The 21,257-nt window shown below is 40.7% G+C and overlaps 1 protein-coding gene across 3 annotated transcripts in view; it reads left to right on the forward strand.

The window, feature by feature from the left end:
* Positions 1 to 21,257, forward strand: part of CACNB2 (calcium voltage-gated channel auxiliary subunit beta 2) — a 393,763-nt gene that overhangs the window by 214,420 nt on the left and 158,086 nt on the right. The window contains exon 1 of one of the 3 annotated variants that reach the window (XM_047865061.1): positions 11,368 to 11,489. The exons of the other annotated variants lie outside the window; for them this stretch is intronic. Coding sequence (XP_047721017.1) covers positions 11,457 to 11,489 — 33 coding nt within the window. The 5' untranslated portion in view covers positions 11,368 to 11,456. Of the gene's footprint in view, positions 1 to 11,367; positions 11,490 to 21,257 lie in introns of those variants that run through there. 3 annotated transcript variants of the gene reach the window in all.

The raw sequence follows: 21,257 nt of genomic DNA on the forward strand, positions 1-21,257 counted from the left end.
ATGAAGGGCAAGAGGCTGCATGGTTTTCGTTGCAGAACTGTGTTTTAAGTCATACTGAAAGGAACCATTTCTTCATAGCATCGCATGGTGTTTTTTTTTTTTTAATGTTGATTTATTTTGAAGGAGAGAGAACATGAGCAGAGGAGGGGCGTGGAGAGAGAGGGAGACACAGAATCTGAAGCAGACTGCAGGCTCTGAGCTGTCAGCACAGAGCCCGATGTGGGGGTCGAACTCGCAAGCATCGTGACCTGAGCCAAAGTCAGACGCTTAACCGACGGAGCCACCCAGGTGCCCCATTTCATGGTGGTTTTTAAGGGAAAATGTCTTACGTATAATATTTAGCAGAATTTGAAATTATTAGGATATTGGATTTTCTCATCTTCCGAGAAAATGAATGAATGTAATTTTGAATCCCTAAAATCTATGAATGGTATATGGGGACATATTTTCACTGTCAAACATGCATCATCTTGAGTAAAATTATAAATTATAGTAATATTTTAAGAAGGTCATTTTTCTTCTTCATGAAGTGTTTTATTCAGTAGCAGGTAAATGTGATCTGTTCCGTACAAGAAAAATGAAAGATAAAAAGCTTCTTATAATTTTTTTAAGGGGAATATGGCTCCTAAACAATAATATAGCTTAAATTTTAATTCTAGGGGTGCCTGGGTGTCTCAGTCAGTTATGCGTGTGACTTCAGCTCAGGTCATAATCTCACGGTCTGTGGGTTGGAGCCCCGTGTCTGAGCTGTCGGCACAGAGCCTGGAGCCTGCTTCAGATTCTGTGTCTCCCTCTCTCTCTCTCTCTCTCTGCTCCTCCCCCGCTGTGCTCTATCTCTCTCATCCTTCAAAAATAAACATAAACAATTTTTTTTAATTTTAATTCTAGTTAATCTTAAGCTTTCAAATTAGAATTTAAAAATTTATGATTCTCTATGAAATCTGTATTTTTACGTCCCTGGAAAAATCTTTGTGAAGGATATGACTCTTCTCAGCTGTTGTTAGCTCAAGAATTTTATGGTATAAACTAAGTGTGTAAGCATTTCTTTTCTTCACACTGGACTGATCTGGGTTGATTTAGTGTGAGGTACGCACCAAAGTAAAATGACCTGCAAAGACATCTGAAACTAATAGAAGGGAAAAGCAGAGAATGTAGTGCCCCAGGGATTAGGAACTTTTTGACGTTTCTCATTCATTGGCATCTGGTTTGAGAGTCTGAGCTTAGATTTCCAGCTTAATTTTTCTTAAAAAAAATATCCTTATGCTGCTCTCTGGCCGTTGAGGGCTTTGTATTAATCATATCTATCCTAAAATACTGTTTAGTCTGCTAACTCTGACAACGGCCCTTATCTATGTGTTTGGCCAAAGGCATTAGAATGAAATAGTATGAGCAAAGTTTTATTTCTAGCACAAATAAATCTTTCTAGACATCAAACTCTGAGTATTCTGGTTAACGTTTTGAAAACCCTTGATATTTATCAATACCAGCAAGTGGCTGATAGCTCAATGAGTTCTTGATTAGTATTAAAATAGAATTGATGAAGGGGCGCCTGATTGGCTCAGTCAGTTAAGCATCCGACTTCAGCTCAGGTCTTGATCTCACAGTTCGTGGGTCAAGCCGCTTGTCAGGCTCCTTGCTGACAGCTTGGAGCCTGGAGCCTGCTTCAGATTCGGTGTCTCCCTCTCCCTCCCTTTCTCTGCCCCTCCCCTGCTCACTCTCTCTCTCTCTCTCTCTCTCTCTCTCTCTCTCTCTCTCTCTCTCAAATAAACTTAATTTTTTTTAATTATTTAAAATAGAATTGATGTTTCTTTAAAAAAGCTGGTATGGGCTTTAATTGTGTGAGTGACATTGGGCACACCACCAAGTGTCTCTGAGAGTCCGTTTCCTTATTTTTACAACTGAATAATAATGATATAAGCCCTGTCGACCTCAAGGACCAAATACCAAAAATAATGTACATCTTGAAACTAGTAAAGTATGGTAATAAGGGATTAATCATTTGACAAACATTTGTCAAGGACTGACCTGTTGTTTTCCCCCTGACTTGAGCCCTTACTCTGCTTGCCTGGAGATTCGAACAATCTTGGGAACGATCTCCTTGGTGTACATACAGTCCCTTGAGAGCTTCTCATAGTGCCTGGTCCCAATCCTTAGTCCACCCTTCATATTTTCTACCCCTCTGCAACCTTGCTCTGCCCTTGAAAGGGCCCAGAGGCTGCCAGGAGAGTCCTGGGGAGAGAAAAATGGCAGCCAGTGCCAAGGAGTGGGGCCCGAAGGGGGTGCTGAATGAGGTAACAGGGGTCACTTGTGTCTGGTGTATCCGAGGCCAGAGGATAAAGGCTTAGAAGAAAGCCAGAGTTAACTGTGTTGATTTGTTAACTTTGTTTATTTGTTTCCGTGTGGTGTTTGTTTCGCAAATTGTGTCTCAAGACGCTGTGGAACCAGAGGCCTAATAGCAGGGGAATGGGGGTACTTAGGAGAAGAAAGGTAGAGCAAACAGAGAGAGGCAGCTTCTCTGCCTCTGAAAATAGGTTCGTTGCCTACATAGTCTATGCAGGGATTGGCAGCATTCAGAGAATTAAAATATAAGACATCTATTGGAACCACGTGTGGTTTCTTTCTTCAGGAGTCACTTCTGAAGTGAGGCTATTACAGTGTTTCAGGGTGCCTGACATAATTAATACCTCTCACACTTCTTGTTGTTTGACTTTTCTAGAATTTTAGATTCTGGATAAAGAGCCTATCTTTTGTAAATCTTACCTACAGCTGTTCCTTTCTAGGTGTGAACCTAGTTAGAATAATCATATTAAAAAAAAGAAAAGAAAAGAAAAATGTGGGCACCTGGGTGGCTCAGTCGGTTGAGCGTCTGACTTTGGCCCAGGTCATGATCTCACAGTTCATGAGTTTGAGCCCCACATCTGGCTCCAACAGAGCCCACTTCAGATCCTCTGTCCGTCCCTCTCTCTTCTGTCTCTCTCTCTCTGTCTCTCTCTACCCCTCCCCTGCTTGCACTCTCTCAAAAATAAAAGTAAAAACATTTAAAAAAGAGAGAAGTTTTTAAAAACTGGGTTTCCATATATAACTAACCATTTGGTATTGATTTTGACGCAAATGATCATAACTCTTAAATAAATGTAGCCGTTACTTTTTTTTCTTTTTATGCCACAGAAGAGTTTTTGGTAGAGCTGAGAGCTCTACTTATAATCAAAGAAGTGTCTGGTAGGAGTCCAGCTGGTTAGGCTCCCTGTGCAGCGTCTGAAGGAACTAACGCACAGGTAAAATATGGAAAACAAGCAAACAACAACAGCATCTCTCTGGAAGGATTTCCCAGGGATGTTTCTGCTGCACCTGGGCTGTAGCGCCCCCACCAGATCCCAGGAGACGGGATCTCTGCAGCCCGAGCAGGTCTCTGGTGCTTCTAACATATCTTTCAGTTTTGGGGCCGGAGCTCCCGGAACCCCATCGGTGCCACCGTGGCCCGGACATCTACCCAGCTGTTCTTCTCCACACTGATGCCTGATTCATCCACGTAACCGGCCAGTCTAGCACCCGTGTCGTATCCCGCTCATTTCAGGCACCGCCGAGACGCTCATCACCGCAGCATCATGTCCCTTTGACTTGCTGTAGTTCGTCATCATTTGAGTTTTTGTGTTTTTTTCCAACGTCTCCAACAAGCCAAGTTCCAGCCTCACGGCCTTCGTGGTTGCTGTTGTTTCTCTTGGAGCATTCTTTCTGTGCCTTCTTCTTGTTCGTAAGCTTTCAGTGAAGCCATGATTCTTCAAAAAGGTTTTCACTGACTTCCCTCCACAAAGCGGTTTCTCCTATGTGTCCCTGTCACGGAACTGAGTCCGTTTCCTTCATACAAATGCAATTATGTGGCTTCCTTAAGGTTCACACCTCTCGCAGACTCAGTTTCTTTTACGAATGCTTCCTCACGCCCCCTTTATGATCTTGAAATGAAAATCACAGTTAATGTGAACAACTATCACGAAATGTATAAAACTCCAGTAAGTACTGATTTCTTCTTTAATTTTTTAAGTGCTTATTTATTTTTGAGGGATAGAGAGAATGTAAGTGGGGGAGGGGCAGGGAGAGAGAGAGAGAGAGAGAGAGAGAGAGAGAGAGAGAGAGAGAGAGGGAGACACAGAATCTGAAACAGGTTCCAGGCTCTGAGCTGTCAGCACAGAGCCCAACGCGGATCTCGAACTTGGGAATGGTGAGATCGTGACCTGGGCTGGAGTGAGACACTTAACCAACTGAACCACCCAGGTGCCCCAGTAATTGATTTACCCTTAAGTCATGCGTGTTTCAGTTTGTGATGGTACAGATACGACCACACTGCAAGATGTGACGAAGTCGTCACATGTCTGCCCCTGTCTGTAGGTGCCATGGCTGAGGCAGCTGTGAACGAAGGTTAACGGTGTTATGTCACACTGGGGGGTGGCTCTTGGAGACAATACTCAACGATTCTTGGTAAAGTCCCAAAGAAAGTACAACCTTCCACTGATTGACACAGGACGTTCATTTGTAGAAAATTCAGTATATTTGATAACTAACCAAAAATGCTTTGTGCTTATATGCAGAATAGAGTTGGGTTCTGGATTTGGATCCTTTCATCAACAGCTTTTTTACCTGCATAAGTTCCAGCAGGACAGAGGGCATGAGCGGTGCACACCCATTTTATTATGACGTGAGACTGTTGTGCACAATGCAGGACATTTATACCCCTGGCCACTGCCCACAAACAGCCTATAATGTCCCTCAATTATTGAGACAACCAAAAATGCCGCAACAAATTTCTGGAACACCTTTTTAGAACACCTGGCCTAGGCTACGAGCTCTGCTGAGTGCAGAAGCCATGTTTGCTTTGTCTATGCTGGCAGCCTTGATATCTAGCAGATGATCATAGCAGTGCATGACAAATAACTAAGGAACGAACGGATGGATGAATGGGAAAGCATGGAAACAGGGAAACATGCTCATCCATTCAGTTAAAAAGTGTGTCCAGAGCAACTACCATAGATGCTCTGCGCTGGTCTAGGACCTCGGAATACAGCAGTTAATGAGACAAATACCCCGAGCTTGCTCTCTCTCCGTATATGAAACTACTTTGTGACTGTAGTGACACCTAGATTTCCTATAAAGGATGACCGTAACTTTGGTGTAACGAATTTTATTTAATTCAGAACACATACTTTGTATAGTTAAGTCACTTGATTATGATGGAGAAAGCTGGGTAGAAAATAAAAAGCAGTGGAAGGAAGTCAGGTTGGTGAATTGTTTTTAAAAAGCAAATAGAATAAAATGAGTGCCTGAAAATAACATAGTTATTTATAGATTCCTTGTGTCTGTTTACACGGCATCCTGGGTCAAAACATTTAAATCAAAACCATTTTGTTGTTGTTCTCAGATACATGACAATAGAGTGCTGTAAGGGGCTCTTTTCCCCTGAGCAATACATTTTACATTTAGTAAATTTACATTTAGTAGGTGTATTGGAGGCAACAGATGTGCCTTCTTGAAATGAGGTGAAATCGTAAACCTGAGTGTTAAGAGGCATCCATCGGGGGCATCTGGGTGGTTCATTTGGTTAAGTGACTCTTGATTGGGGCTCAGGTCATGATCTCATGGTATATGAGATCAAGCCACACATCAGGTTCTGTGCTGACAGCTTGAGATTCTCTCTCCCTCTCTCTCTGCCCTTCCCCCACTTGCATTCTCTCTCTCTCTCTCTCTCTCTCTCTCTCTCTCTCTCTCTCTCCCCCTCCCTCCCTCCCTCCCTCTCTCAAAATAAATACATAAACTTAAAAAGAAGAGGTGCCCATTTGAGCATTTTGCAGTTAGCGTATCTTCATATCTATATGGCATTTGCTTTGGAATCCCCCCATCCTCAGCTTATGCAGTTAGTCAACTAGGTGATAATCAAGCTAGGGGCCAAAGGGGGGCTGAGAGAAATTGCCAACAGCTGAATATGTCTGTGAAAAGTTGTATGTTCTTAAGCGCGATTCTGGAAGCTTCAGCAGGAGATATTAGGTCAGCTTTAGTTTATGCCTTAATAGAACGGAAAAACTGGTCACAACTGAAAAGGGACATTTTTGGGGTCTTAATAACCACTGAACCACTGGCTGCCATTTATTTTTTTCCACTTCCACATTATTTAGGGAGCTATTTTGCAGGCACAGTCTTAAACCAAAATTGCCAGTGCCCTCTGAGATGCCTTTCTTGCCACCAAAAAAAGTAGATGTGGTTTCAAATGATGCTTATAATTTACAAGTGATGCTTTTTTTAATTTTTTAAGTTTATTTATTTATTTTTGAGCAAGACAGAGACTGCGTGAGTGGGAAAGGGGCAGAGAGAGAGAAAGAGAGAGAGAATCCCAAGCAAGCTCCACCCTCTCAGCACAGAGTTCTGTGCGAGGCTCCATCCCACAAAACCGTGAGTCGAAACCAAGAGTCGGATGCTCGACCGACTGAGCCACCCAGCACCCCAACAAGTGGTGTTCTTCTTAAACTGGCATGTTTATTGGCCACAGCCCTTGAATTTGAAATATTATTCTTTGAATTGTTCTCATGTTAAGATTGACTTTTATGCTTTCTACTGTGGTGAATGATACTGAAGACTCCTGGGTTGTAAATTTGAGTCTCCAGTGCAGACTGCAGATTGTTCTGCATTCAACATAAGCCATAAATACAGGACCATGGTCTTATACTGGGGGTCACACAGCAGTGCAGAAGCATGGCATGGTCCCGTGATTTCTTTGATATCAGTTATTCAAACAACCTCAGAAATAGGTGGTATTTTTTTTTCTGTATTGTGTAGAGAAGGGAACCGAGGCTCAGAGTATTTGTTTTTTTTTTTTTTTAATTTTTTTTTTCAACGTTTATTTATTTTTGGGACAGAGAGAGACAGAGCATGAACGGGGGAGGGGCAGAGAGAGAGGGAGACACAGAATCGGAAACAGGCTCCAGGCTCTGAGCCATCAGCCCAGAGCCTGACGCAGGGCTCGAACTCACGGACCGCGAGATCGTGACCTGGCTGAAGTCGGACACCCAACCGACTGCGCCACCCAGGCGCCCCGAGTATTTGGTTTTTTAAACTAAGCTTTGCTGTGTGCTGGTAATTACTCATTTATCCCTCATGGCAGTCATGGAAAATAGGATGGTGTTTCCATTCTATAGATAAGGACACTGAGGTGCAGAACTTTAAGTGACAGCTTTGATATGGAACTAGGTTATTGCGGTGAGAAAGCAAGACTCCAGAAAGTAGACTCCGGAGCTTGCCCCCCAGAAACTACCCGGTGCTTGCTTAGGGACCTGCGGAATACACAGCTGACAGGTCGCAGAGCAAAGTTGTCCGATTTCATGTTCGTGCCCTCTTTACCATCCTCTGCTGCAAACCCGGGGAATTTTCTAACTATAGGTAGAAGGCATCATGAATGCCTTCCTCATCATCAAAGCCAAGAACTGTCCATGGTCCTAATGACTTCCGACCTTTTTTCAGCTCATTTTTCCTCCCTCTCTCACACATCCTGTGTTTTCTTGCCTCCTTCTCTGAGCTCAGCATCTCATTCTTGGCTGACTTTGTTCCCCCCACCCCCCAGCATCTGGTAAATTTGAATGTTCCCTGGGGTTTTTTTCTGAAACTTTCTGTGATTTTTATCTACTGTGAGAACCCTGCTCTGCAAGTTCTCATCTCCTCCCTGGATTCAGCCATCACCTTTACATAGCCATCCTTAGATAGATCTTAGAAGAAACAATCCAGGCAGAAAAGTACATCTGTTATGTGTTTCTCCAGGGCTGCCAGACCACTGTTATCCTGCTTAAGGTGAAATTTGTAACTGTGCTTCTAACTTCTGTACTATTACAACTACACATTTACCCATCGTCTGTGTGTTTGGCAGCTAATCATCAGTGTATCTCTTGGCGGTTCACCTATTGCTTTAAGCCTCATTTGCATGTTGTTTCTGTACACATCCAGGTATCCTGTTCTTTCTAGCCATCTTTTTTTGTTGTTGTTACCTTGTTTTAATGTTTATTTTTGAGAGAAGGAGAGAGAGAGAGAGGCAGACAGAGAATCCCAAGCAGGCTCTGCACTGTCAGCACAGAGCCCCATGTGGGGCCCGAGCTCACAAACCATGGGATCATGACCTGAGCCGAAATCAAGAGTCAGATGGTTAACCAACTGTGCCACTCAGGTGGCCCACCATCTTTTTGCCTTTTAAGGACTTCTTAAACATGCTTTTTAGAAAACATTTTCAGCTTAATTTATATTTCAAAAAAGTGGTTCTCAAATTAGCACTGTGGATATTTTTGTTTTAGTTATAACTCCTTAAGAAATGTTTACCTAATTAAAAAAAAAAGAGAGAAATGTTTACCTAAAGACCTTTTCTTCCAAATGTTTTGTTAGTAGTAGTACAGACTTGTAAAATTCATAGAAATTTTACCAGTTTTATCTACTTATTTTTCTACATTGTGTGATTACTATTTCCTCCTTGTTTTGTTTTTTACTAAGAGATTATATGAGTATTGTAGTCATTTGAGAAGTTTAACACAAAAATACTCTCAGGTGAATTGATTTAAATTTCCTGTTTAAAAAAATTGAGATATAATTAATGTATAACCAGGGCACCTGGGCCGCTCAGTCTGTTAAGGGCCTGACTTCGGCTCAGGCCATGATCTCATGGTTCGTGGGTTCAAGCCTTGTGTCAGACTCCGTGCTGACAGCTGGAGCCTGAGGCCTGCTTCAGATTCTGTGTCTTGCTCTCTCTCTTCCCCTCTCCCATTTATTCTGTCTCTCTCTCTCTCTCTCGAAAATAAACATTAAAAAAATTTTTTAAATCAACATATTAGTATCAGGTGTACAACTTAATTATCAGTATAGATTACAAACTGATCACAATAAGTCTAGTTAACATCAGTCACCACACATGGTTACAGTTTTTTTCTTGTAATGAGAAATTTTAAAATCTACTCTTCTTAAAAAATTTTTTTAATGGTTATTTATTTTTGAGAGAGAGAGAGAGAGAGAAAGAGAGAGAGAGAGGTAGAGTGTGAGCAGGGGAGAGGCAGAGAGAGAGGGAGACACAGAATCTGAAGCAGGATCCAGGCTCCTAGCTGTCAGCACAGAGCCTGATGTGGGGCTTGAACTCTTGCTAGTTACTAGTTACAGTCTTGCTAGTTATTTACTGACAACTTTTCTGCCTCACGTTTTTAATGACTGTGTGTGCTCTGAAGGTGAGGTATGAGCCTATGAGTTCCTCATTTTCCTTCCTCTCCTGGTCCAGTAATTTACTAATCATATAGTGTTTAATAGCATCTTTTCAGTGTTTAAATGTTTTTGATGGTAGGACTAGACAGGCAACATGATATATTTGAGAAAAGCAAGCATTTGAGCTAGAGGGTCTGACTTCACATCCTTGCCACCTAAAATCTCTGAATATCAATTTGGTTTTTTGTAAAATAGTAAGGATAGTAATACCAATCAAATTGGTTTGGTTTAAGAACAAATAAGTAATTTACAGGAAGTGCATTCTATGTCACACACTACTATAAAAATGTTAACATGGCAGTATTTTTGTGAATGCCTTTTAAAAGAATGTGGCCTTCAATGCAGTTCAATCTTTTGATCTGTCTACCTCTCTCTTTTTTTTCAACATCTTCAACCACTTCTTTCTTGCCCTGCCTGTTCTCATACTGGTACCCAGGACCTGTGGCTTTCTCCCAGGTGTCGCTACCTAATTTGCTCTCCATGCTTTCTATCTCCTTCTTCTTTTCTGATTTCCCTCTTTGTATCAAAGCCCCATTTCCCATGCAGTATTCCTTTCTTCATTATTCTTTAGCCTTCTTTCTTCTTAGTGTGTATAATAGGGTTCAACACTGACAGGAGATTAAAGAATTCTCACAAAATCAGGAGTCCGTACAAATTCTGTGTGTGCGTGTGTTTTATGGTAGTGCTTTAGGCAAGTGCTGTCTTATTCATACGCACAGTGTCGGGAAGTTGGAGGTAGAGGAGAGGTTGAAATTCATCTAATCCAGTCGACTTGGTTTAAGGATGAAAAGCGCGTATGCAGAGGAGTTAGTGACTGGCCCTGGATCTCAAGGTTAATGACTGATTGAGTTGATAGTTAAGACTGTTTCCGGAGTTCAGCCCACTCTTGTTTCTCTGTGCTTTTGCTATCCACTGTATTGTGTGTCCCGTCCTAGGGTTTAGCTAAGGACATTATCTGGGGGTTAGTTTGTTCCCAGCAGGCAATCTAGCTGATTGGCTTCGGGTAAGTTATTTAACCTCTCTGGCCTTGAGATTCTCATCAGAATCTGAGAGGACCAAGTCTTCAAGGCATCCTTATAATTCTCAATCTTCCTTCATGTAACAAACTCTCTGATGACCAATTATCTACAAATGCGAGGTGAGCTGGATTCATGGTTTGACTCTGTGTTTTTTTTTTCCCAAATGCCACTCAAGGTGGACCTTTTCCTACATTACTGTACTGCATTTTGATCTGTACAACCAATTAAGCTTGTCCAGCGTTTGGTTAAAATTATTTCTAATTAAAACATCACAGCTTCCTTGGCAGAGATCCTGTCCTTGTATTACAAGGATGTTTGGCAAGATTTTTGTTATCATTTTTTAAAAGGCTGTGGGAAAATTGAAGCGTTTTGTTGAAATGTTTTCTTTGGATCATAATGTTGAGACAGAACAATGTGACATTCTTTTATACACCACCTGAAAGTTAACAAAAGAGGCACAGAAAGAAATGTGTGCCGGTATCTTGTTGAAATGACAATGTCAGAATAGGTTAGCTAATTTGACTTCTGGGTGATTCAAAATCCAGTAAATTACTACGTCTTAATTTTATGCAAACTAACACTCAAAGTCCCTTCAAATTGCTAGAAGATTCTTTCTACTTATTTAAATAAATGGACATTAATCCTGAGTAGTATGTTTATTCCCTGTCGGCTTGGGTTCCTATGATGTTTGCTAGCCCCTCCATTGAAAACTAGGTGTCTAGGTGGAGGTCATGTGACATGGTAGGTCCCTTGCCAGAGAAGTGAATGTTTGTGTGTGCTCTGAAGGCGAGGTATGAACCCATGAGTTCCTCATTTTCCTTCCTCTCCTAGTCCAGTAATTTACTACTCACAGTGTTTAATAGCATCCTTTTCTTGGGTCTGTTTGCTTTTAGTAATCAATGAAACTATTTACATCAAAAACTGGTTTTGTTTGGTTGTGGAATTTTCACTCAGTTTGCCAGACCATCATTTCCTGAAGTGCTTGCAAATAGTCATTTTTTGTCTTTCGGTGCCTGAGAGCCTATTTTAAGAGCATTGCCAAGCGTGGGAAACTAATAGCACTATCTTCCAGCTGTGGAAACAGTATCACTGTGATAATGCACTTCAGCTTCCTGTAAAAGGACCTCTTGATGGCTATGCTGAGAATCTAGTTCGAGGTATAGAAGCAGTATGTGCGATGATGGCAGTGAGCATTCGGAAGTGGTAAGAAACTCCTTCTAATGTCATTGACGTCTGGCATTTTTAATCAGCTTTTTAAATCGTTTTCAGAGTTTGATTTTAAACTTGCCTCTCAAGCGCCTGGCATCACTAACAGAAATGGAAAACAAATAGCTCGTGTCTAAAGGACGAGCCCAAATGTTGAAATACTGCAGAACAAAGTTTGAAATCAAACATGTTTTGTATTATTTGCTATAGCTGAGATGATTTTTGTACTTGAACTTGGATTTGAAATGGTTATCAGTATCTTATGATGTCTATTGAAAAGGTGTTTTAAAAAGTCCTTGTAAGTGTAATGACAGACAAGTAAGATTCCTTTAACAAAAACATTTTTAATTTACCAGTGAAATCATCTGTTAAATATAATTGAAAGTAATTGAATTGAAAAGCTTTATGTCATAAAATCTCTTCAGATCCTTTATTTGTAAATAGTAAACCGTTAGGAAAATCTCAGTCTTTCCTTAAACATTAAAGGCATTCCTTGTATATTAAAAAATATTTAAACTAAGAGTATATATATATATATATATATAATTAGAGTATCACATTGTTCTCAATCCATAAAATATGTAAAAAAATCACATGAATCTGTACATTATGCAAAATGAACAGCTAATGTTTTTTTTATATTACAAGAGTTACAGACATGGTTTTGAAAGTGTCAAAAGGCATTTTAAACCATATGTTTCTTTGAAGTACTGTATTATTTGATTCCTTAATACATTCTGATTCCTTAATAGCCTGATGAATTGAGGTGATAATTTGATCTGACTTTAGAAAGATCTATTCTCAGTAAATAATACCACAGTTTAACTAATAAGAAATAAACCTGTATCAAATAGTGGATTTCAGTTTTCTGGTCATATTCCACTCAAAACCAAATTCCCTTTTTAGGTGTGTGTAGGAATCATAGGATGAGATGATTTCACTTCTTGTTATGTAGCCAGAAGGAAAGAAATTTCCCAAAAAGCAACTGAGATTTCTACTTTAAACATAGCAAGTTGAAATCACACAGTTGTCTATTTAATTTGAGTTCTTTATTTCAACCATTGGCATAAGATCACAATGATAGATACAATTCCAAAATGAGAGCTAAAGGTTTTGTTATGAATTTCAAAACAGTCTTCTCTAATATGGTCATTGTTTTGTAACACCTTTTATTTTATTTTATTTTATTTTATTTTATTTTATTTTATTAAAAAAAATTTTTTTTAAACGTTTATTTATTTTTGAGACAGAGAGAGACAGAGCATGAACGGGGGAGGGTCAGAGAGAGGGAGACACAGAATCCGAAACAGGCTCCAGGCTCTGAGCTGTCAGCACAGAGCCCGACACGGGGCTCGAACTCACAGACCGCAAGATCATGACCTGAGCCGAAGTCGGACGCTTAACCGACTGAGCCACCCAGGCACCCCAAGACCTTCTTTTGTCTCTTGATCTTTGCTCTCAGGTGACTGTCAAGATGAGCAAAAACTTTTTTAAAGAGTAGGACATGACTCTATTCAGATGTTTATAAGAATTTAAAGTGGTTGCAAAATTATAAATTTCAGAATAAGACACTTTAAACTCCTACTAAACAGAAATGTGTCCAGTGTTTAAACCCTACTCTCCCTTGTTATTGTCTACACTGCATGCGGTTCGTGCAGGATTTTCAAACTCTTTGAGAGTTGTGCTCAAGCCTAAGCTGTCACAGACAAGAAATCTTTGGAGGAATGAAGTTAACATTTTAAGAAAGTATTGCTGAAAATGAGTTCCAGGTTTTTGTTACTTTTTTAATAAAGAGTATAAATGAATACAGAAAATATATTCCTTAGAATTCACCCTAATGAGTATTTTAGGAATACAAACATTCATTAATTAGCCCTCATGTGTTTAAAATACACACCTGTTGGATATGGTTATGCACAGAAGCTGGTTTTTTCATGAATAATTTCTATCATTTTTGCATAATTTTAAGGAACCATATGTTCTATAATGAAGAAAAAATATTTAAAGTATGCAATCATGTTAAACAGTTACAGCATGAGTCACTATATATATATATATATATATATACATATATATATGTATGTATATGTATATATGTATATATATATATATATATATATAATTTTTTTTAAAGTGCTGCCTGTAGGTGACAGGAGCTAAAAGGATTTGAAGTGAGCTATCAATGTAAAATCACTGTAAATTTATTAACTTAGGCCATTTTGGTTATTGAGACCAACTTTGGAAACTTTCTTGTGTTTAGGTATTAAAATGGCTTTTAAAAATCTGAAAACCAGATTGAAACATGAATTGAATACTTAGATTTGCGTTTGTTTTGTACGAAGAGGTCTGCATCACTGTGTAAAAAAATGACTTTGGTGGCTCGTCTAGGTTTTATAACGTGCCAGGACTGGTTCATTTTACGGATGTCCTGAAGAACAGTTACGTGCACTTAAAAAAATAAATTACTTTCCATGTCATTTAGTTCTAAAGTCCTTTTTCTGTTTTTCTCCCTGTGAGTCAAATATTCCATTTGTATCACTAATGTTTTTTGTAGTTTTGTTGCTTTATTGAATATTTGAAATGTCCTTTCAAATATAGCGTAGGTAATACTCGTCCAAATTTGATATTTCTAATGCATCATACCCAAATTTTAATTTTTGTGGGAATGTAACAATCATCATTGATGTGGTCTTAGTTTTGTTTTTTTTTAAGTTTATTTATTTTGTGGGAGAGAAAGAGATCACATGAGCACAGGAGGGAGGGGCAGAGAGAGAGAGAGAGGGGGGGGGTCCCAAGCAGGCTCCTCACTGTCAGCACAGAGCCTGATGCAAGGACCCGATCTCATGAACTGTGAGATCCTGACCTGAGATGAAATCAAGAGTTGGATGCTTAACCAGTTGAGCCTCCCATGTGCCCTAATGTGGTCTTATTTTTAATAAGAAACATGTGTCAATAAGAAACACATAAAAACATGCTACAGTTGAGAGGACCGAACTTTAGAAGGTGTTTCCTTGTTGTGTCTTGTTAAGGGTGTGGCACGAGTAACGGAAGTCATAAGAAGGGAGAAGGTATGTGTCTTTTCTGTTTAGAAATTAATAAGCGAACTCACCGAGAAATGGGCCACCACCTCCCCATTCTTAGAAGTATCTATCCTGCTTTTGGCATGCTCTAGCCAGCCGGTACTGTTCTTTAGAACTTTTTCTGATGATTGAAATACGCCGTATCTATGCCATCCAATATGGTAGCCACTAGCCACGTGTGGCTGTTATGCACCTGCAGTGTGGCAATGGAAGAGTGTCTGCTAAGAATTTGTAATTCAATGTAAATAATCCTATGGTAGCTTCTGCTGGACTTCTTTCGATCCAAAGTGTGCTCCACGGACCACCTCGGAGCCTGTTTGGAATGTCAGAATCTCAGGCCCCTCTTCAGACCTCCTGAAACAGAATCCACATGTTAGCAGCCTCTCCGGGTGGATCATGTGTTCACTGCCATTTAGCAGAGCTGGTCTATAAGGCATTCCTAAACGGACTAGATGGCTAGAGGAGACAAGTATTCCAATTCCCAAGGGCCTATATATTTTTTTTTATTTTGGGGAAGTTGATTATGGAGATTCAAAAAGAGGTAAGGAGCATATGCTTTGAGGTTAGACCAGGCGTAGAAACAGCTTTGCCCTGTGTTGGCTGTGAGCGATCTTGGGCATGCTGTCCTACGTAAGGCTTGGTTCCCCTCTGTAAGGGACAGATGCTCATGATACGGTACCTGCCTCAGTGTTGTGAAGACGAACTGACATAATTTAGGCAAAGTGTTTACACACACAGTAAACCCTCAAGAGGACTGGTTTAACTTACACTGTTGTTAACTCGTCTTACATAAAGTTGTGCCTTTCAAATGAGACAGGCAGACTAAACTTAGCAGACTGTGTCTTTCTTCTAAATCTACATTGGCTTGGAAAAAGTCTCCAACGATGGTTGCTTATCTTAAAGAAAAGAGGGTCTGAGTCCATTGGTTTGATTTTTGATACATGTTACAGATTCAGGGTCAAAGCGTGACGCAACGACCCGGCCTCTTTAAACCATACAAGAGTCCTTCAATTGCAGATCTGAGAGCATAGCAACTGCTTCCCCTTCCTCCCTTAGAGTTTATAGAGTCCCCAGGTGCTGTAAAACGTCTCGAAAATTCTGCCTCTCTCTAGTTCTCACAGTTGGGGCCGAGGCAAAGTGGAGCTCTGCCCTCCTGGTTGCAAGATGTGAACGGACGGGTTTGGTCGGCCTTCTTTGGAGTGCAGCCAGAATTTCCTTTTCAGCAAATTCTGTTTTAAAAAGAATGAACCTAGGGTGAGCTCAAACTATTAGTCACAAGTTTTCATCTTTATTAATGGTGCTTCATCAGGAAGCTAATCCAAGTGGGGGTGGGAGCCGTCTCCTAGTTAAAAATAAAAGCACATACTTACTTAAAATTCCCATCATTCTTTTGCCACTAAAAAAGTAGTCCATGCTTACAGAATATAAATTTCGAAGTGCTTTTTAAAACTTAACCATTTTTCCACTGTTGGTTTATTTAGGTTGTTTTACACACACATAGGTGTGTGCACACATACACACACATACATCATATATATATGTGTGTATATATATATATATATATACACACATATATGGGTGTATGTGTGTGTATATATATATATACATATATATGTGTGTGTGTGTGTATAGATATATATAGTCTCTGTCCTCCTCCATATATATATATATATGTGTGTGTGTGTGTATATATATATATAAATATATATATATATACATATATATATATTTCAGCTTGGGGTTCTCCCTCTCTCTTTCTCTTTTTCTGCCCCTCCCTCGTGTGCTTGTGTGGGCTCTCTCTCTCTCTCTCTCTCTTTCTCTCCCCAAAAATAAGTAAATAAACTTAAAAAAATAAAAATAAAACCACATCAATGGCAATTCTTACATCCCCACAAAAATTAAAATTCGGATAACATGCACTAGAAATATCAAATTTGGGGGTGTCTGGGTGGCTCAGTCACTTACGCATCTGAGTTCGGTTCAGGTCATGATCTCTCAGTTCATGAGTTTGAGCCCTGTGTCGGGCTCTGTGCTGACAACTCGGATCCTAGAGCCTGCTTCGGATTCTGTGTCTCCCTCTCTCTCTGCTCCTCCCCCACTCATGCTCTCTTTATCAAAGATAACATTAAAAAAATTTTTTTAAGAAATATCAAATTTGGACTACTATATATATATATATATATATGTATATGTGATGTGTGTGTATGTATATATGTGTGTGTATCATATTTCTTTGCATCTTTATTTCCTTCACATAGATTGTGGAAAAGAGAATTCAGTATACTGATATACTTTTGAAAGAGTAATATGCCTTTCCCAATTGCTTTTCACAAAAGTTGTATTAATTTACGTATCCACCAGCAGTGTTTGAGTTCATTTCGCTGTAATATTGACTGTCACCTTAAAAATGATTAATTTGATGTGGTAGAATATTATTCAGCCATAAAAAAGGAGGTCCTGCCACCTGCAACAACACGGATGGACCCTGAGGACATTCTGCTAAGTGAAATAAGTCAGAGAAAGACAAATACTCTGTAAGCTCACTTATATGTAGGAGGTGGACAAAACGGGTACAGTTGGTCTAAAGGTACCAACTTCCAATTACAAGATAAATAAGTCCTGGGGTATAATGTGATGACTGTAGGTTAACAATACTATATTGTATATTTGAAAGTTTCTAAGGGAGTGAATCTTTTTTTTTTAATTTTTTTTAATGTTTATTTATTTTTGAGACAGAGAGAGAGCATGAATGGGGGAGGGGCAGAGAGAGAGAGGGAGACACAGAATCCGAAGCAGGCTCCAGGCTCCGAGCTGTCAGCACAGAGCCCGATGCGGGGCTTGAACTCACGGACCGTGAGAGCATGACCTGAGCTGAAGTCGGACGCTTTACCGACTGAGCCACCCAGGCGTCCCGAGAGTAGATCTTGAGAGTTCTCATCATAAGAAAAAAACCTGATAACTATGTGTGTTGATGGGTGTTAAGTAGATTTATTGTGGCGATCGTTTGATTATGCAACGTATATACATGTATCAAACCAGTATTTATACGCCTAAAACTAATATAATGTTATATGTCAATCATCTCAATTTAAAAATAAATAAAAATAAATAAAACCTAAAATAGAAAGTTTTTAAATAATTTGATAGGCAAAAGTATCTCATTTTTAACTTAACTACCTAAAGATTTTTTATTATGGTGAGGTTAAGTGTTTTTTCATATTTCTTAGCCATGGTTGTTTCTTCCTTACGTATGTGTCCTTGGGTGAATTACTTAACTCTGTACCTTGTTTTTTGTTTTAATCTCAAGTCACTTTGTAAGGTCACTGTGAAGACCAAATTAGATAATATTTTTCACGTACTTGCCACAGTATGTGTTGTATAGATGTTCATCGGTCCTTGGTGAAAGTCTGATTTATGGCTTTTGTCCACTTTCTGTTGCCGTTGAGTTCCCAGGGTTTAGAGCCTTATGGGGCACTGACCCTTCTCACTTCTTTGCATGAAGTGGGAGAGGATGAAAGTTTCTGATGAGCCTGGTGACCGTTATTTCTGAGGAGGCCAGGAGCGGAGTGATGGAAGTCTCCTCACTATGAAAGTTGAATCCTCTCCGTATATTCACAGTCGAATGTTATTATCCCCATTTTATAAATAAAAAAACAAAGGCTCTGAAAGTTGTAGTGGCTTGTCCAGCGTATGACGGACCTCTCATACCCTGCTCCCTCCATGCCGCTGGGGACTATGGTCCCTCAGCCCTTTGAACTGTACTTGAGGTTTACATCGTGCTACCTAAGGCAATCCTGTATGCTTGTTGATGTCAACTGTGGAGCCACTTGACCTGAGTTCAGACCCTGGCTGTCACCTACTAGCTGTGTGACGTCGCCAGCACAGTCACTTCATCTGTAAAATGACAATGGTAGTAGGACTTACCTTTTGAATTGTCGTGAGGGATAAGGTCGTTGATTTATGTGTAAATCACCTAGGTCAGTAGTTTTGTGCACGACAGGTGTTATATACCAGCCACTGAGATCAAAATCCCCAGCGTCGGGGACGTGTGTGGCCAAAGGCCTATCCGACATTTTTTTTTTTGAGAGAGGGAGAGTGAGAGAGCGTGAACACACATGAATGCGTGCCCGCGCACGTGAGAGGGAGAGGGGCGGAGAGAATCTGAAGCGGGCTGCGTGCCCATAGCAGAGCTTGGTGTTTTTTTATTTATAAAACGGGGATAATAACATTCGACTGTGAATATACGGAGAGGATTCAACTTTCATAGTGAGGAGACTTCCGTCACTCCGCTCCTGGCATCCTCAGAAATCAAACTCACAAACTGTGAGATCATGACCTGAGCCAAAATCCAGGGTCAGATGCTTAACTGACTGAGCTGCCCAGGCGCCCCCTACTGACATTTTCAGCGTCTTGCCTGCACACCATCGACTGTGCACCATTCTTGGAATGGAACTGGGGGGAGATCTCTTGGTGGGCTAAGAACTTGCGCTTTTGCTCACCCCATGTCACAGTGAACCAAAAAGAAATTTTTGTTTGGTGAGAATTTTACCAATTCGGATTTAGTTTTGTGCAGCCGGCAGATCAGAAATCCAGAGTCCTTTGTGCTGCGCACTTGTAATTCCTGAGTGGAGGAGGTCACTAGGAAGGCCACCCTCACTGTCATTTGTACTTTTTTTGTTTTTGGAAGACACCGAATGCCCTCACAAGGCCATAGTCAGCCGAACATCAGCTCAGTAGCATGGCTCCTGTCCACACAACGTGTGCATCTCTCCCTGGAGGACTTCACTGTTGGTAGCACAGGGAGCACAGGAAGTTCCCCAGGTTTGGGGGAAGACCATCAGAGAGAGAGAGAGAGAGAGAGAGAGAGAGAGAGAGAGAGAGAACAGAACTTTGCTGTGAAGCAAAATCATTGCCAAAAAGGCAATCGCATTTCCCTACTGACTGGCCAGCTTCACCTCAGGCTGCACCGTGAGAAGATCGTAAGGAACCTTCTTTGTGAAGGTTCTCATGGTCTGGGATGGAGGCAGATGCAAGGCCTTCCCCCCCCCCCCATTCATCTGTTCATTCAGCAGACATTTATTGAATCCTGACTATGCTTCCTCCTGCCCTAAGGCCAGGTTGAGGTGTATCTCATTCTACTTTTGTATCTTAATTCCGATTTCTGTTTCTCCCAAACAAGGCTGGACAGCCTAACTCAAGGGCAGCAACCCGCTGTGCAAGGCTGACAAGGTGGGAGAGGATGAGGAGAACAGCTGTTATTCGGGGGATATTTATGTGAGACACTGGATCAAGTGATTTATATATTGGAATGATTCAGAACACTTTTTTTTTTTTTACCACCCACTCTTTACAGATGAGGAAACTGAGATTTAGGGAGGGTTTTTTTTTTTAATGTTTAGTTATTTGTTTTGAGAGAGAGAGGGCACGAGCAGGGGAAGGGCAGAGAGAGAGGGAGAATCCCAAGCAGGCTCTGTGCTGTCATCGCACAGCCCGGTGCGGGGCTCGATCCCATGAACCATGAGATCAAGACCTGCGCCAAAACCAGGAGTCAGCCATGTAACCAACTGAGCCACCCAGGCACCTCAAGATTGAGGGGGTTTTAAAAATGTGCTCAATTCAAGCCCCTCATCAGGCTCTGTGCTGACAGCTCTGGATTCTGTGTCTCCCTGTCTCTCTGCCCCTCCCCTGCTCACACTCTGTCTCTGTCTCTCTGTCTCTCTCTCTCTCTCAAAAATAAATAAACATAATAAATATTTTAAAAATGCACTTAGCTAATAAGAGACAGACCCAGAATTTCAGCTTCAGTTAAGCTGACTACCGAATCCAAACCCTTCATCGTTCTGTGCTGCTTCTCTTGTGAGGTCAACCTTGTGGTTTCTCCATTTGCTTTCTTGAGCATTGGGGTTAACCTGTATGTTCCTTCAGATTTTTCAGTACATTTTTTTTTTGTTTTGTCTTGATTTAATGACTGTGGTGTTAGAGTTGTTAACCCAATGGGTATGTGATTTGCTTTGGAGAAGGTATCCAGTAGATGTCTCTGGAAGTCCATGTGTCATTGGGACGCACTTGTGTTGTTTCTGTGTCCAAGATGATGCTGATGGGCAGCCTTGAGAAGATCACATTTCCACACTAAAGGTGGGATGTAGAGATAAAGAACAAAGTGTGAGAGGAAGACTTGAAGACTTAGGTAGAGAATAGAAGTGAAGGTAAGAATAAATTAGCTTCCTCCATTTGCACCTTCATTTGCATTTTAGCACCTGCAGTGATATAGAGAAAAATAATTAGAGGTGTACCAGGATGAGATAGCGACTAAGGAGAGAAAGAATGCCAGACGACAACGCAACTCTAGAAATTTACGACATACGGTGATGTTTGGCCGAGGTTGGAAGGGTTGCTGAGGTCACCAGACGAAGCAGGGCACTAGATGAGTGAAATTAAGTGTTCCCTCGAGTTTCCAGGAAGGTAGAGAGGGCTTAGGGGAAGGTCAGTGGCTGGAGAGGTGCCAGGTAGATTTGGCAGGACGGGAAATAGAATTACAAGAACACCTTGAGGGGTCAATCCTCAATTAATAAGAAAGGGAGTGTCTCCTCGGGTTTATAGTAAAGATGAACAGGTGTCATTAGAGATAAAGCAGAGGCGATATAAAAACTATTAAAAAATAGTACATGAGCTGCTGAGTAATTTT

This window comes from Prionailurus viverrinus, chromosome B4 (genome assembly GCF_022837055.1).
Source record: "Prionailurus viverrinus isolate Anna chromosome B4, UM_Priviv_1.0, whole genome shotgun sequence".
Taxonomy (NCBI): Eukaryota; Metazoa; Chordata; class Mammalia; order Carnivora; family Felidae; genus Prionailurus; species Prionailurus viverrinus.